The 17,458-nt window shown below is 37.7% G+C and overlaps 2 protein-coding genes and 1 long non-coding RNA gene across 3 annotated transcripts in view; 2 read left to right on the top strand and 1 right to left on the bottom strand.

Moving 5' to 3' along the window:
- The first annotated feature begins 118 nt into the window (after positions 1-118).
- LOC126912288 (uncharacterized) overlaps positions 119-17,458 on the top strand; it is a 62,824-nt gene continuing 45,484 nt past the window's right edge. Inside the window, exon 1 of the long non-coding RNA XR_007706917.1 lies at positions 119-473. This is a non-coding gene — a long non-coding RNA (uncharacterized LOC126912288). The remainder of the gene's footprint in view (positions 474-17,458) is intronic.
- LOC118279040 (transcription initiation factor TFIID subunit 10) lies at positions 724-7,114 on the bottom strand. Its single transcript, XM_035598566.2, has 3 exons — positions 7,018-7,114; positions 6,759-6,932; positions 724-5,312 (listed from the first exon to the last, which is right to left on the bottom strand). Exons 2-3 carry the CDS (start codon positions 6,926-6,928, stop codon positions 5,093-5,095), a joined length of 390 nt encoding a protein of 129 aa, XP_035454459.1. The 5' UTR covers positions 6,929-6,932; positions 7,018-7,114; the 3' UTR covers positions 724-5,092.
- On the top strand, positions 7,702-9,710 carry LOC118279039 (ADP,ATP carrier protein). The gene has a single exon (XM_035598564.2). The coding sequence runs from the start codon at positions 7,953-7,955 to the stop codon at positions 8,853-8,855; it is 903 nt and encodes a 300-aa protein (XP_035454457.1). The 5' UTR covers positions 7,702-7,952; the 3' UTR covers positions 8,856-9,710.

Below are 17,458 nucleotides of genomic sequence, written 5' to 3'. Positions count from 1 at the left end.
CATGTTTTTCTCGGCTTTTAAAACCTTCCCTGGACTTCCACAAATAATTCAAAACCGTTCTCTAGTTTTATATAATTATGTAATATAGAGGTAAGTAAATAAAAGAGACATAATAATTTTAGAATAATTTAATTAATAAGTCGAAACAATTCATTTTTTACTGAGAACACATTCACGTTGAAGTACTAAAAATCAGTTTGGAAATACAAAAGTAGGTTATTCGCGCTACGCTAGTATTTTAGTTAAGTAGGTTCATAGTAGCTCAATCTCGCTCCTGTCTCATAATCGAAGCGAGAGAGAGAGAGCAAAGTCAAAGCTATTTATTTCAAATAGACCAGGAAGGCACTTTTGAACGTCAAAGCAAATATAATAAGATTAATAACGTCTGTCTGTCGGTCAGTCCTCTAGTTGCTCTATTTGCTCGTTCCAAAGTGTAGATTTCTATGGAGAAGAACGAGCAAGAAACTCCATAGGTTACTCTTTTCCAATCAGATTCACAATACAATTCTTGGTTACATTGTTTCGATTGTATCAACTATGTGAGAACAATGTAAAACGAATATTCAGTCAAAGCTACTATGCATTCTCCACATAATTAAAATACTAGTTCCATGCGAACATTACTTGAACCTAGTCGAGTTACTGCGTCAAACAGTTGCATGAATAATCTATACAACGTAATACATAATTTCGAAAATGCCGTTAAAATAAAAACATTACGAATCGATTGTCAGTCTATCATTTATTCTGAATCTCCCAAACATACCAAAATATTATAATGTTTTATTTGAACTTAAAAATAATTTAACATTGTTATAATAACTAAATGAAAACAAGAGTCAGCACTAGTTGGATAAACAAGAGTGATATTATGTGGTCTCTGAATAGTTCTTAGCTAATTTTCGCTTGGTAGATGGCGTTGGCGTGGCTTTGAGTCGCCTTCAAAGTTTCGACATTGGTAACGACAAAATTTGGTCGGTAAATCGCGAATTTGTTTAATATATTCTCGAGCTAACTTTACAAAATTAAGGTCACAATATATTAAATTAAGCTGTTACTATTGCAGATTTTTAACCTTGTTATTCAGTAAGAATAAAATTAACATCCCTTAAGTCTCACTAACGCCACCTATCGAGCATTAAATTAAAAACAAGTGTTAAAAAAGGGGTCCATTATAAAATATTGCAAACGCTTATATTATGTAATAGTCTACATTCCACTAAACCTGTGTTATTGTTTCTTAAGAAACTATATTATATAAAAAATCTGTTCACATTATTATAATATTCAGCTAACTTATTTAGTATGCAGGTAAGAAAATAAAAACTAAATCAATAGTTCAGGCAGAAGTTTTAAGGTTTTAAACTGACATAGTCACATTAGAACTTAAGACGGGATATGTACCATGTCTATTTATGTCTATGGCTCTTTGAGTACGCTCAGGTCTGGTTCTGGTCGGGCGGTAATGCGCCTTGCGCTTGCAACAGTGCTAAAATATCGGAAACTCATCGACATAAATAAACATGGTCCGTTGTGTGGTTTTAAAGATTCAAGCATACAAAAGGACATAGGGACAGAGAAAGCGACTTTGTTTTATACTATGTAGTGATAACGAAGTAGGTAGCCAACCAATGGTTACTGTCTGTACTGAATTCTTACCTACATACCAAATAAGTAGCTGTTCTCACTGTAACTAACATTAGCAACTATTACATGAAGAGCCTGTTTCACAATCTATAAGTTACATTAACTTTTTTATAGTATAACTGCCGCACTCAGAGACATTCAATGATTACTTAAACTATTCCTTAGCAATGATTTTTTATTAAAACAATTGCTAAGGACTGTGTTAAGTAACCATTAAATGACTCTGAGTAAGGCGGTAAGCCGGTAAACGAGCAGACGGATCACCTGATGGTAAGCAACGGAATACGCGGTTGCTTTCATATTCTGTCAACTCATCCAAAAGAAACTCTCAAATTTTATGAAACAGTTCCATATTTTAATTTGTCATATATTTATGGGATAGCATAACTAATTTAGAATTCGTAGAAGGCTATACGGTGTAATTATTGCATCCATAACAGTTATGAATACTACAGGAACTATGCAAAATTATCCCTATAATAACATATGGTTATTTCTTACTATAATTACCGAAACCATTTTTATTTTTACTTGAAACATAATAAAATTATCTACATAAGAGAGTTTTTAAACTGACATGGCCACTAACACTGTCATTAGAATTTGAGACGGGATATTTACCATGTTCATCCGTGATCATGGCGCTTGCAACAGTGCCGAAATATCGGAAACTCATAGACATAAATAAACATGGTAAATATCCCGTCACAAGTTCTAATGATAGTACTAAGGAAGTTCATGAGGATTACCATCACATCATGAGCATTACAAGCAGATATAGTAAAAGCACGGAGTAGTAACTTTTTTTGAAGGGAGAAAATCATCCAATGCCTCCTCCCGCCCTGGGCGAGACGAGAAGGAGTGTCAGACTCTTACTGACTAAAAACCACCCCGTTCCAAGTCCTGCTTTTCGACCCGGAGCTCCGGTAAACCCGCTAGGTAGTCCGCAGCTCCGTACCATCAGTCCTACTAGTAGAATAATAAATATGGTTACGGTAACAAGGCGAAAAACATCAAACCGAAAAATAGACAGCTTCTGTCGCGCCATGACACGCTACGTTAATGTCGCACACCCAGTAATATATTGGCACATTTACGGTTTCCATAGTTTACCTGACTTGTTTAGTTTTTAGTTTACTGACTAATGAATCGTTGTTTTACGTGCGTGAGGGGGGAAACTACAATAATGGTATTATAACACTTACGATGAATATGGAAAATAAATAGATTAATATGCACTTTTAAACACCTAAACCATATAGTAATTTTTTGGGACAATCCCGCGACAACTCAACTCAACAACTCCTGTGCACCAGGATCTACAGTAGATACAACCATGAAAACACCGGAACACTGAAGTCCGGCGCGTCCCAGGGACATGAATGACTGTCTTGGATCCCGCAACGAAACAAATCAGAAGATGTTATTAGAGGAGAAGAAGTCCATATAAAATCAATTTCGCATTTTTTGCAGATGTATATTACTAGGTGAGCGATAAATTGCCATTACAATCATACTCAGATCACTGCCTACAATATCTAACGCCTATTGCCTATCAAGATAGTAACAGCACGAACCATAGCCAGATATTTCGTGACGGGTGTAAAGTTCATGCATTGTGTAGATATATTTCTAAACCGACTTGAAAAAAGAGGTTTTTAGTTTAACCAGTATTTGTATGTTTGTGCGCGATTATCTCGCGTTTAGCTGAACCGATTGTATTAATGTGGTTTTCGGGATAGCTTTTTCAGACTTAAAAAGTTTAAGGTTCCAAAATCGGTTCACCCAATTGCGAGATAATCGCAGTAATGTACAGGTGAAACAGAGAACCTTCTTATTTTAAGTCGGTTCAAAAAAGATAAGTATTTCTTATTTGTAGAAAATTAGCTAGACAATTTCAAATAAAGTAGATAATAAAATCTATGAACGAAAGTGTGATTATTTTTGAATATTTAATTGTATTGAAAAGTCCAAATAATTAATTTTTGACTAAGTAAACTACCCAATTGCACGAAATATCTGGCCACGTTTCCTACCGTGCATTATACAAACGTTATGAAAAAATATTGCTTATAATGTAACAATAAACTATTTATAATGACAATAATTAAGCATACAATGTGCTGACTTCAACATTATTCATGAATTTATACTAGAAAATAGCTCAATACATGATTTAAATGAGCTTTACACAGACGAGGACTAACGTTTTCTCACCAGTATCCTTAAAGTAAGCGTCCACAGGCCCGCATCGTACGCATCGCACGCATCAGACGGATTAATTTTTCAGACTGCGTCCACTGTATCGACAGCGTTCGGATTGCCGACGCAAGTATCAGCAATCGGATTGCCGATCCCACTTTCACTCGGATTTTTTGGCATCGGTATTCGGTATGACGTCATCATTACGCATTGTCGATAAGCGGTCCGTACGATGCGGATCAGTGGACGCAGTTGTATGAGTTTCTATACAAGACAAACTAAAATCCGTTGCGTGCGATGCGTACGATGCGGACTTATGAACGCTTACCTTTAGTACGACTTTGCTTTACGTTTAAAGTAATCGAAACGAGAGCGCATTCGGCGGTGATTGGCCGGCTCGAATAAACCAACCAATCAGATCGCCGGACTCACTCTCGTTTCTATTATTTTAAAGTTTAAACGTAAAGCAAACTCATGCTAAGGGTACAGAGGGCGGTAGTGTAGCATGAGGTACTATTTGTTCCATCATCAAAGCCTGTCTTGACTGAATTTGATAGTACAAGCAGGACCTCAAGCTACATTGATGGTCATATAGTACCCTTGAGTACCCTTAGTATGAGTTTGCTTTAAGTGCGCGGCGCTCTGATTGGCCGGCTCGAATAAACGAACCAATCAGAGCGCCGAACGCACTCTCGTCACTTAATCTCGTCACGTCACTTAATCGAATTAAGTTAAACGTAAAGCAAACTCATACTAAGGGTAGAAATCAAGGTTTGACAGCTATAACATTACATGCATAACAGGCGACATCATCACCAACAGCCTATAAGGCCTATAACTGTTGACCAAAGGCCTCTTCTCACATGGGATAAGGTCGTTAATCACCACGCTTGCTCAATGCAGGTTGGCGATTTCAAACTAGGTAACGTAACGTCACACAGTATTATCCCCGAAGGGGTAGGCAGAGGTGCACATTACGGCACATAATGCCACTGTATAATGTACAGTAACTTTTCACTATTTATGTTATAAGTCCCATGTAATAGAGGGTGAGCCTATTGCCATATACCGGGCACAATTCCAGACTTGTGCTATTGAGGTATATGGCATTGCATATCTTTTATGCATGTAACGTTAAAACCGTCATACAGTATAAGTTGTATGACTATCATAAGCACCATCCGATGAGAATCCAAACATGAACCATTACCTCAAGCCTGCACCGACCACTAATGTGGTAACATCAAACGAAGTAATGAGGTTTACGAGCAATGATGCCGTACTCCTGCAGCGCTGGTGCTAAGTCCTCCATCGTCATAACGTACTTCTTCTCCTTAGGTCCTTTAGGGTTTTTGGAGCTCTGCGTCATCTGGCTTGAAGTCCTCATTTTACAGTGCTGGAGAGCATCGTTGGCTATGTCCGATAGGAATTTCTGTGAGGCCAGCGCTATGAGGCGGATCAACCTGGAATTTGAGGGGTGCTGACTATAATGTCTGTCTGGTAGATTAATTTAAAAACAGGCATATGTTGCTTTGCTTACAGAATCAAATAATCGACGATATTATATTGACTTGAAATATCATTTTGATGGTTGAAATAAGCGAATATTTTTTTGCTATTTTAATTTATATACATTTTCAGAATCAGTGAATTTTTCTCTGTCATATGATGTTTAACTCAATATCACTTAGATCAACTAACTTTTCAACCATCAATGTGATGTCACAATTTAGTACATTTAGTGTTACCATAATGTTCAGTTAATTAATTAATTACAAACTCATTATAAAAATGCATTTAAACTAAATTATTTATAGGAATGTTAATGATTCTACAGGTCTATGGGTAACAAGTAATTAGACTAACTGGTATTATAATCCATAAATATGTATCTTTGAAGATAGTACATATATATATATATATTTTTTTTTATAAAAATAAACTTATTCATTTTAGTAAGGATTGTGCTGTGATTAATTTTTAGTAAGGATTGTGATAATGATTTAAATATGATACACTTTTTGTCTATCACATAATGAACTTAGCATTCTTATTATCACAATAATAATGAGACATTACAGTAGGTACGCTACAATTCTTTAAATTCCTATACATAAAGCTATTTGTCCAATAATATAATAAAAAAATAAAACTGAAAGGCAGTCCATTCCAAAGAGGTTTCACAAAGGAGGTTTATGTACAATTTCCTTTATTGTTTATTATTGTCAATGGTACAATCAAGGCTTAACCTATTGCAGCATAAAGTTTATTATAGCAGTTATTATGATTTTAATTGAATTAATTATTCACAATATATAGAATTTTCTAGCATCTGATTTAACTAATAACTGAGCTAACTGTTATGCTGTAATGGCTTAACACTAAGGAGGTTTCAATTAACTCTAAGGTGGTAAAAACTATCTATGAGATCCATTGGATGACCTTCAATAATACAAATGATTATTATCAAAAAATAAGTCATAAGAAGTCTACACCAGAACATGGGCCTCTCACAATGACTTCCAGAGCAGTTAGTTGGAAGTAATCTGCACCCAATAACTTTCTACAACCTTTATCAGGTCATCATAATAGCATTCGAGTAAAAAAAATACACACAGGCACTTAAAAGTCATCTAATTTACTTTATAACACAAAAAAATTAAGTACTTAATAAGAGTTTACAGTAAAATCGAGCTTATTATATAGCTGGAGATGAGCAATAAATGTCTGTAATTGAGTAATGTAGAAGTAATTGCTTCATATAATAAAATAAGACGCTTCTAAACTTCAAAATTGAGTTAATACTACAATAATGATATGATTCAGAGGGGTATATTTGGGTGCCATTTTTGTGGGATTATTGATGTTTAATGGGGTTTGAAGTAGTTTGTAGTTGATTGGATAGTTACCTGGGATCCTGAGACTCGAAACCAGACATGTTTAGGTAATGTGCGACCACGGAATCAGGAATTGAAGGATTGTAGTTCTCAAGTTGCAAAAGGAAGTCACTTAATGCGTGACCAGCTCCAGTATCCTCGTCCATATTTACTGCTGGAGAGCCGATACGACTCATCTGCATGGCGCTGTCAACAATTTATAATAACTTGTTTAAACTAAGTTATCGAAAATAAACAAAATGCAAACTTCGTACACACGCATTTTACTCACCAAGCAAGCACAGATAATGAAGAATTTTTTCAACAATCCAATGTCATTTTTGTCATTGTAAAAGTAGGTTGGTCAACCTGATTACGTTTTGTTATTACGCTGAAAAAGAAATTTCGTATTTGTTATTTTTAAATGATTTATAAAATTTAAAAAGTTATATTTATAATGTACTTGAAGTCAAAGTTTGCAAATATAATGAAAAATCTAAAATATGTTGTTTAAAACGTTAGTAAATCAGTTGTAATGATGTCATACACAAACGGAGTGGAGCAATAATTAAACGCAAAATGTGCACGTCATTCCAGTGTTCCCTACCTTTCACGATTTACCCTAATTGTGTGAGCGATAATACAATAAAGGGTAAGTTTTGACCACCCCAAAAATGTAATTATAATCAAAACTGTTTACATTTGGTTTCAAACATCTTAAAATTGAAAGTTTGTCTAGTTTTTATGGATATCTTAATTTTATTAGGTTTTTTCAATTTAAATTTGAGAAGTAGCATTATTATGGATTTATATTCCTATTGTTTTTGTTATATTTTGAAGAAACGCGATTTTAGGGATATTTTCCTTTACGCGATTTCAATTAAAACATTTAAAAACGACTAATTTATTTATAGAACTAAGTGGTGATTTGAAATTTTGCATTGGCCACCCTGACCTCGTGGTGCTTTTCCGTGCGGTTGGCAACATCTGCCCCTTCCTTCCTTCTTTTGCGCCGCTCCTCCGGGCAGAACTGCGAGAGAACGTGATCGATCGAATTTCAAAAAAGGCACACACCTACCCCCTGTGCTCCCGAGATCACGAAATTACTCTAAATCTCCTGATTTAAAATTCAGGGGTTCGTGTTTCGTGATTTATTCCATTCCGTGTGTGTACCCAACCTCGACCCGCGAGGTAATTACCAAGTGAGCACCTACCTAACCGTTCAAAATGTCCAACCTCGCTGATCCGGTCGCGTTCGCGAAAGATTTCCTCGCTGGCGGTATCTCCGCCGCGGTCTCCAAGACCGCCGTCGCTCCCATCGAGCGTGTCAAGCTGCTGCTCCAAGTCCAGCACGTCAGCAAACAGATCGCCGCTGACCAGCGCTACAAGGGTATCGTCGATGCCTTCGTCCGCATTCCCAAGGAGCAGGGTCTCCTCTCCTTCTGGCGTGGTAACTTCGCCAACGTCATCAGATATTTCCCCACCCAGGCGCTCAACTTCGCCTTCAAGGACAAGTACAAGCAGGTGTTCCTCGGAGGCGTAGACAAGCACACGCAGTTCTGGCGCTACTTCGCGGGTAACCTGGCGTCCGGTGGTGCCGCCGGCGCGACCTCCCTGTGCTTCGTGTACCCCCTCGACTTCGCCCGTACCCGTCTCGCCGCCGACGTCGGCAAGGGAGACGGCCAGCGTGAATTCAAGGGTCTCGGAGACTGCATTGGCAAGATCTTCAAGTCCGACGGTCTGATCGGTCTCTACAGAGGCTTCGGAGTCTCCGTGCAAGGTATCATCATCTACCGTGCCTCATACTTCGGATTCTACGACACAGCCCGTGGCATGCTGCCCGACCCCAAGAACACACCAATCGTCATCAGCTGGGCCATCGCGCAGACTGTCACCACCGTGGCCGGTATCATCTCGTATCCCTTCGACACGGTCCGTAGGCGCATGATGATGCAGTCTGGCCGTGCCAAGGCTGACATCCTGTACAAGAACACCATCCACTGCTGGGCCACCATCGCCAAGACCGAGGGTACCGGCGCCTTCTTCAAGGGAGCCTTCTCCAACGTCCTCAGAGGAACCGGAGGTGCCTTCGTATTGGTGTTATACGATGAGATCAAGAAGCTTCTCTAAATCTAATGTAAGAATTGTTACCATAATTTCAATTTATTGTGATTCCAAATCACCACAGATAGCCACTCCCCTAAATCTTGTATTATTAGACGCGGAATTAACCTAGTAACTTATTTTTAGTTAATAAAAGCGTTATACACCAATTCCAACATGTATTTTGTTTTATTAAATTGTTAGGTATTACATAATGCTTGGCTACACCTCACTGAAAAGGTTGCATAACTGTACAAGTAGGTTTTATGTCATTCAGAACTTCTAAATATATTTGCTTGTGATCATCACCCATCCAGCCAGTGTGTGTGTGTTATGTAACAACCTCATTTCGTTCAATGTTTTGAGGCCAAGGTTGTTGGTACCTCTAATTGATGTCTAACACTAAAATTAGCTGAAATGTTGGAATAGAAAACTTCATTAGTGAATATTTATTGTGAAAATGGTAGATTTTCACTTGTTATGTGGTTATTTAATCAATACTTAACCTTTGTGGCATTGGGAGTGAGACCTTGTACTTTATAATCAAGTGATCTAAACAGGACGCTGTGAAAATCATGTAAAACCTGTGGAATCCAAATCATGTGATTGAGAGCTGTTATGTAACTATGCAGTATGTGTAAGTGCTATGATGTGTGCATGGTGACCTAGTAGGAATTTAATTTTAGTTCACTTTTAAAAAGTGCTATGCAGTGTAGTAAATCCACATGTATATCGATATAATGTAACAATTGTTACTACGAGCAGGCTCATCGAGATCATCAACCCTGTGTAACATCTTTCTTGCTCGGTGTGAATTTTTTGGTGTGAAAAATTCACACTAAGAGTAAATTATAATCTAGAAAATAAATGTTAAATAAAATACTTATTGAGTTTCATTACCTCCTTATTAAATAACCTTTGTGTATACTACACCTAATAAATTCAAATTTAGAACACTGCATACATTCTATGTCTTCACAGTTCATACTAGATTTCTTTCAATAAAATTGTAAATAATTGATTTTCATAGTTAATAATAATTATGTCTCCTCCCATTTGTAAAAGCCACCCTAATAAGCATGACACTACAAAAATGGACCTTCAAAATTAGGTAAAACAATTATATCTCAAACAATAAAATTACTAGTCAGTACCTAGATCTCTAAATGAAAAAGCAACCATAGGTGTTCCTGCTGCCTTCCATTCATCCAAAAAGTAGGTATAGGTCATGGACACACCAGCTGAACGTGGTTCCCGGGAAATACCTAAGTATAAAACCTATTCATTCATGAAAAGTTAATTACATCTATACCTACTAGTTAAAATAACTACCTACGTCACGAATATAACGTAAAATTAAACGTCAAAAATTCAATGATGTCATAGGTGAATAGTTACGTAATGTAAAATCACGAGTTGAAGAAGTGACTTTGTAAAGATGAGGTTTAGATAGCCGAATCATAAATAGTAAAATTAAGATGGCCGCTTTGTCAATAAATAGTTTGGTTTACTACAATGTCGACTTGAAAATCAATAAAAAGAAACGACCCCTCGTTTTGTGTAGCCATCTGCATTGAAATAGTGAAGGGTGGATTCGACGCCGCGGCGAGGGCGACCGGTAAGCGATCGACATGCCACATGTGTATTCAGCACATCTAAACTAGCCTTTACGATTCCATTGAATCGAATAAATTCCTAATGTCATCTTATTGACAATACCAGGCTGGGCTAATTACGCCCCATATGTACTAAAAGGCCTCATTATCTAGCTAAATAATCAAATTAGTTACTAACTTACTACCTATGTAATGTCTAGAAAATTCTAAAGATACATTTCTATGACAAAATACCTACTTACGTAATGACGAACTTAAAATTATTCTTGCCACTAAGTTCAAGGATAGACGCCACGCTATCTTTCAACTTGTATTTTTAGTATCCGTGCCGTGTAATTTTGACTACAGATTACTCACAGACGAATGAAAAGATTTTCATATATTCCTGATTGGTTTTTAATTAATAAAAATACGTATTAGATATTAATTATTGTGTTTTAAAAACTTCTAAGTTGAAAATGTCGTGAGCGAATGTTAGTCAAATAGCCTTCTTGAATTTGTAGGTTATGTTAAATTAAATTTGAAATATGAGGTCAAAAACCTTTTACTAGTGTGCTGTTAGACAGTTTTAGGTAATAAATCCATTTTCTAATGAGTATTTATTTCATTGCATTGTTATTTTCATTCAAAATTAATTGTCTAAGCCCAAATTAATTCCATAGTAAAGAAGTCGATGATCGACAAAGAAAGCCTAGCATTTTTTTACATAAAACTGCGACTATCGATCTAATTACTTTCAAAATAAAGTTCATAATAGCAGAAATAGATCTCAAATCAATACTACTTCTGTCTTCAAAGTATAATTTACGTGAAATGTCAGTAGTGCAAGTGACGAACTAAAATCAACCTTATCTTTGACAAGGTCAAGTTCAAATTCTATTAGCACGTCGTAGCCGGCAGCAGGGGCCATTATGAGCTAAATTACTAACTTTGCTGTTTCGATGTCGTGGCAGACTATTTACTGATTCATCGGATCAGTTAAACACGTGTAATGAATAACACGTGGTTTAAAATACAGATTGCAATTTGTCGACCTTATTACAAAATGGTTAAGGCTGAAAATTAATTGTATTTAGGAGTATACGTTGATGTGCTGTTGTCTAGATACCGTAAAACATTGGGTCAGACAGACTTTTGATTCATTTGGGCGTCGCGTCAGTTGCAGCGGTAAGCGCCATTTTGAAAAATGCTAACATAGTTTCAAGTGTGGGACAGCCATGCTCCGGCACGAATGGGCCGGCTCGACCGGAATGATACCACGGCCTCACAGAATACCGACGTGAAACAACGCTTTCGTTGTGTGAGTGAGGTTACCCGAAGCCCAATTCCCCTCTTCCCAATCTCCGATTCCATAACAACCTTTAAATTACTAACCCCCAAAAGGCCGGCAACACACTTGTAACGCCTCTGGTGTTTCAAGTGTCCATGGGCGGCGGATAAAATATATCGCAAAACGTCACTTCTAGGTAACATCTACATTTTGTACGTAGAAATTAATAACGTATTTGCTCCCACTCCTAAACTTTGATTCGTTTTATCAAAGTATTGTTATCTTATATGGCAAAATAAAAAAAATACGTGTCTAATATTTTTCCATTACCTAACTGACGGACTAAATAGATTTTTAATTTTCATTCCCCGTCATCATCCCTTTTAGAAATCGCTCACTCGCCTCAATCTGGTGTCAACCAGTTACAATTTGGTGTTCCTTTATTCAAAAATCGTCGAACAAGCACAGCTGACCCATACACTGCGATCGAAATTCAGACTTATTGCTTTAGTAATAAGGTCAACTATTCAGTGCACTTTGAAAATTAAATATGGCCGCTTGGCTTGTGTAGTTTACAATGGGCCCGTTTGCAATTTTTTATGTTCCACGAAATTATAAATATTAGAATCCGGTGTAGATTAATATTTATTTATCTGTCAGAATTATTGTCGCAACAGAAAGCACCATGCAGTTATTAGTAAAACCATCTTGCAAAACAGTCAAGGTGCTTTTCCACTAGGGATGTGCTATGTAGCTATGCTACGAAGATGTAATAGCTAAGCTGTGAAACTACGAGTATGTAACCGTTTCCACCGATACTAAAATAAGTAGCTGTGCGAGGAAGATGCGCAGCTCCAGTAAGAGATGTTTCACAGCTTAACTACTATGGATGGCTAACCATTGTACACATTCATAGCACGCATCCATTGCTTGGCGGCGGCGATTGCTTACCATCAGGTGATCAGTCTGCTCGTTTACCGGCTTATACTTACTTACCTTAAAAAACTAGATTCCGATCCTGTAGGAAAGTACTTACCTAGCCCATATGACTCCCTTAAAAGTAAACTAAAAGGGAAAAAGTAAATCAATTCAGATTTATATAAGTAGATCAGATAGTATTGAATTGATTGCAAAATTCTCAGTAATGTCATTAATCCCAGTAGGTATTTCTCTCAGTAGTAAGGTTTTACTTTTTAGTAAGCTAAATCTTTATATATATAATTCTTCTGTAAGTGTGTATGTCACTGAACTTCTCTTAAACGACTGGACCGATTTCGATGAAATTTTTTGTGTGTGTTCAAGGGGATCTGAAAATGGTTTAGATTCACAATTTTGTCCGCTGGACAATGTTTTTTTAATTAATTTTTAATTTATTAGTAGTTGTTTATTTTGGAATGTTTTATATTGGATCCGAAAAAAATTCAAATTAAAGATGTGTAGACAGGACTACGTTTGTCGGGTCCGCTAGTGAAGTATAAATTTAAACATGGAATAGAAAAAACTGTATGTCCATGAATTAAAATGACAAAAAAAAAACAGATTAGCTAAAGCTAAAGTTTCTTTTAGAAAGAACTTTCTCCTTTTTGGTAAGTCGGTTAATAAAACTATTAAAGCCATGAAAAAATATTTTATTAGATCATACGCCACGCTTGGCACAAAAATATTCATATAACAAAGATGCATTCTGTTCGACGGTCGACGCGTTCGATCGGCATCGGCAGGTAAACTTTTTTTCCAAAATGTCCGCCTCTCGTCAGCTGCCTATACTATACCAAGCTTCGGGTACATTTTTTATTGAAGTAGGAAGAAAGGGCAACGTTCCGTTGTTTTTTTTATAGGTATACAAACGTTGTAGAATACGTGTTTGGTCGCATTTCTAACCATAAAATTTAAATTTGTGTGGATTTGTGCCTTTGTTCTATGGTATACAGAAGTAGTCATATAACCTATCGCAATCATTTAAGACGCCCGCTTCATTCATAAGGGTGCTGGTTCAAAACCTATCAACGGCAAGTGCTAATGTGACTTTGCCCGAGTTATACCTATGCACTTTCTAAGATAATTTAGACACCACTGACAAACGGTGAAGGAAAACATCGTGAGGAAACCTGGGCTTATAACTTCTGATTATTTTGAAATCGCAATGTCAATGCGATGCGTTGTCAAACTTATAGCATAGACTTACATATAGTTCGAACATATAAGCCCGGGTTTGCTCACCATATTTTCTTTCACTGTTAGTCAGTGGTGTCTAGACATAGATAGTTGCGTTTCGACGCTAAAATATTTTTTTAGGGAAAGGCCAGGAGGAGACTGCCTTTCAAGGAGTAGGTAAACATCATACCATCAAAAACATCCGGTAAAAAAAACCCAAGTCTCGCACCTCAGTTTTTCTACCGTAAAAAGTTGTGAGATCCATGTAATACCAAGTCGGTTATTTCATTTAGTCCCTACTTAAGGGGCCCTATGTATTAAGTTATTATGTAATTTGTTATCATATCAATATTATATTTATTTTTCGTTTTAATTAAAATACATCGACTCAGGCTTGTTGTTTTATCCACAACGAAGTTATAGGCGGTCGAAATTGGCCTTAATGGCTTCGAGAAAAGGATGGTACGGCGTATTTTTTTGCTCGACTTGGCGGAGGCACTCTCGTGCCCCCAGATATATTAAGGCACCAGTGCCTATTTACAGCTGATTCATTCCCCCACAAAATATAGGTAAGTAGGTACCAAGTGTCGCAATGCGGTGCGCTATCTAGGTCATATCTACGGTGTAACATTCGGTGATTAGTTCAATTTTATCTGAAGCGGTTCATTCCTTATCACTACACGACCTTGAAATGGTTTAACATCGTCCGTGCGGTTGACTTTTGTTGGAATTTGACATTCATTACGTGTTCATTACGATGTTTAGGCGCCACATGATTACGGCAGAGTAGTTTCAGTGACAGAGACCTGGCTGCAACAACGCTCTTTGATTGATCCTTTTTTTTTAAACTGTTCTGTCACACTGTCATATGTTGAGATGTCGAGATATGTATAGATATAATATTGCCATATACCGGGCACAATTCCAGACTACGTGCTACTACTGAGAAATTTTCGAAAAACCAAAAAAAGTTCAGTAATACTTTGCCCGACCCGGTAATCGCACCCGAGACCCCTTGTCCAGCAGTCGCACTTGCGACCACTCGACCAACGAGAAAACATTACGTGCCGTAATGTGCACCTCTGCCTACCCCTTCAGGGATAAAAAGGCGTGACGTTGATGCTCATAGGAAAAGTTTAAGTAGGTATAAGGCTGCCTATCTACCGCAACAGAGCAATGTAGCGGAGCGGAGAAATGGAGAAATATTAACCAATGGGATTGCACAAAATCTGTCCACTAGGGCGGAGATTTTATGTAATACTATTGGTTAAATAGTATATCTCCGTTTCTCCGCTTCGCTAACTCGTTTTGCTCCAGACAGTGGACAGACAGGGCTTTTTGCGTAGTTTTCGCTTTTTCGAAAATTTTGAAAAATTTGTATTCTTGAAATAAGCCCTACAGAATCTATTCATGGTATAACAACAGTGCAGGCTGTTCAGTCGCCGCGTCCACGTCAACCTCTTTGTCTTTGACAACAAGGTTAAATATTATGATTTATTTGCTTAATAATACATACACATAAATAAACAGAAGTATCTAACGGTTTCTATAATATTTTGTTTTTCAGATTCCCAAGGTTAAATGTAAGTAGCTACAATAACAAAACAACTGTTCATGAATTATGGAAGAATAAAAACATCTCAAAAATACTTAATTTTAAAGGCAAAACTGGCAATTTCTGTCCACTCGCACAACGAAACACATCGCAGGCGTTGTTTCACGTCGGTTTTCGGTGAGGCCGGTAGCACTCCCTCTCGCCTCGCCCAAGGCGGGAGAAGTCATTAGATGAGTTTCTCCCCATAGTGCCTACCTACCTTTACCTATCTTTTTTTTATGAGACAAGCCCGTTAAATTATCTAACATAGTGTTACGCTCAGTTTGCCAGAGACCACATTCCTGGAGTATGTGTACCTACTTATCTATTAAATCATTTCTTATCACTCCACTAGAAGTACTAGAACGTAGGTAGTAGCTACGCGAATCAAGACCTGTAGTAGTTCTTATTACCTAACCGCCTGAGTAAAAACATCTAGATATAATCTAATGTAATATTTATAACTCGACGAGGTGAATCGATCCACTATCAGGGTCAAAGAGTAGCACACGCGGAAATCACAGATAGTAGTAGAGTAGTAGGCGATAGATATATACAAACTATTTGCTGTTGTCTCTGCGCAGTAAGTAGCTATTTAACCTCTGTGGCTTGAATAGGATTTGTCTGGTATTATCCTCTTCGGTCAAGGATGTTTCGGTGTGTATGTAGTCTGTGGTAGTTTTGGCGGGGAATTAGATGCGTTGGTAGCCATTTTGTTTAATGTATCGCTTTGTTTGATTAGTTAATTGAAATCCAAAATTTTATGCAAAATGGGAGCGATCTTATCTCAAAGTCAAAGTCCAATTATTTATTCCAATTAATCCATAAATTGCAACCATTGAAACGTCAATAAAGAAATAAATAATAGTCTGTCCGTCAGTGAAGCTGTGAAGCTAGGCGCTCGTTCCAAAGTGTAGTTTCGAATGGAGAAGAATAAGCAAGAAACTCCATTCGTTACTCCTTTAAAAAAAAGGGGTTTACGATTCCTCTGATACATTTTTCCATTCAGTAATTGTACATATAAGTATGTCCTTTACATAATCACGGGACCACAGGGTCCCGGACCTTTGGAAGGCGTACGAGGGGCCGAAGCCAACTCGCAGAGGCCCGTTGAACAATTTTAATCTATATGTGATGGGACATCAGCCGGCGATTATCCCTGTATGCACTATGGAAGTACACCAAAGGACAATCCCCGGTTGATGCAGGACTATTGTGAGATATGGTAAAAGGAAATGATAGGGATATGGGTGTGGGTGGCTGTGGAATAGTTAACCGGTTAACTATGGGGACTATGGCCCCTGCCCCTGACCAATATTGAAAAATACGGATAAACAGGCAGGGGGTGACTCGCAAACTCAATAGTGGGCCCCCTGAAACGGCCGCTAGCATGTAGCGACAAGGGAAGCAACATCCGTTGAGCTGCTTGAGGAAGGGAGGGCATCCCACGGCTATCAGAGCAATCCCGGAAGTACGGTCAAGACCCCTACCAGCATCTTACTGGGATACGTCCTTCCCCCAAGTGGAGCTGAAGGCAACTCCACTCTTGCGAATCTCCACTCAAACCAGCCGATTAAGGCAAGAGTGAGGTAGGAGAGGCCACTCCGGATAGTCACGAGTACTAACCGGAGTTAAAAAGTAGGGCCTCTCCCGGGAGTCAGGTCCGTGGGGTCGCCACTGCCCAACAGCTCGCCACAAGCTGCCTTGCGGACTAAGTATGTCTATTATTATTGAATTGATGTGTTTTTTACCCCATGCCCCATTATTAATAACAAAAGCTTATGAAATCACACATTTTCAATGCAAACAACATGATTTTCTTGACAAATATCCGTTGCCAAGAAACTAAATTCAACATTTTTCTTAACTGACAGCTTGGAAAACAACTTACAATACCTTCTCACAATTACAATGTCAATCTGTTCATCTATTTCGAACCAATGTCGGCTCTCCAATCAGCTGTTAGATACAAAGTCGGCCATGCTGATAAAAATAA

This window comes from Spodoptera frugiperda, chromosome 24 (genome assembly GCF_023101765.2).
Source record: "Spodoptera frugiperda isolate SF20-4 chromosome 24, AGI-APGP_CSIRO_Sfru_2.0, whole genome shotgun sequence".
NCBI classification, from domain to species: domain Eukaryota; kingdom Metazoa; phylum Arthropoda; class Insecta; order Lepidoptera; family Noctuidae; genus Spodoptera; species Spodoptera frugiperda.
This window is presented reverse-complemented; position numbering and strand designations above follow the sequence as displayed.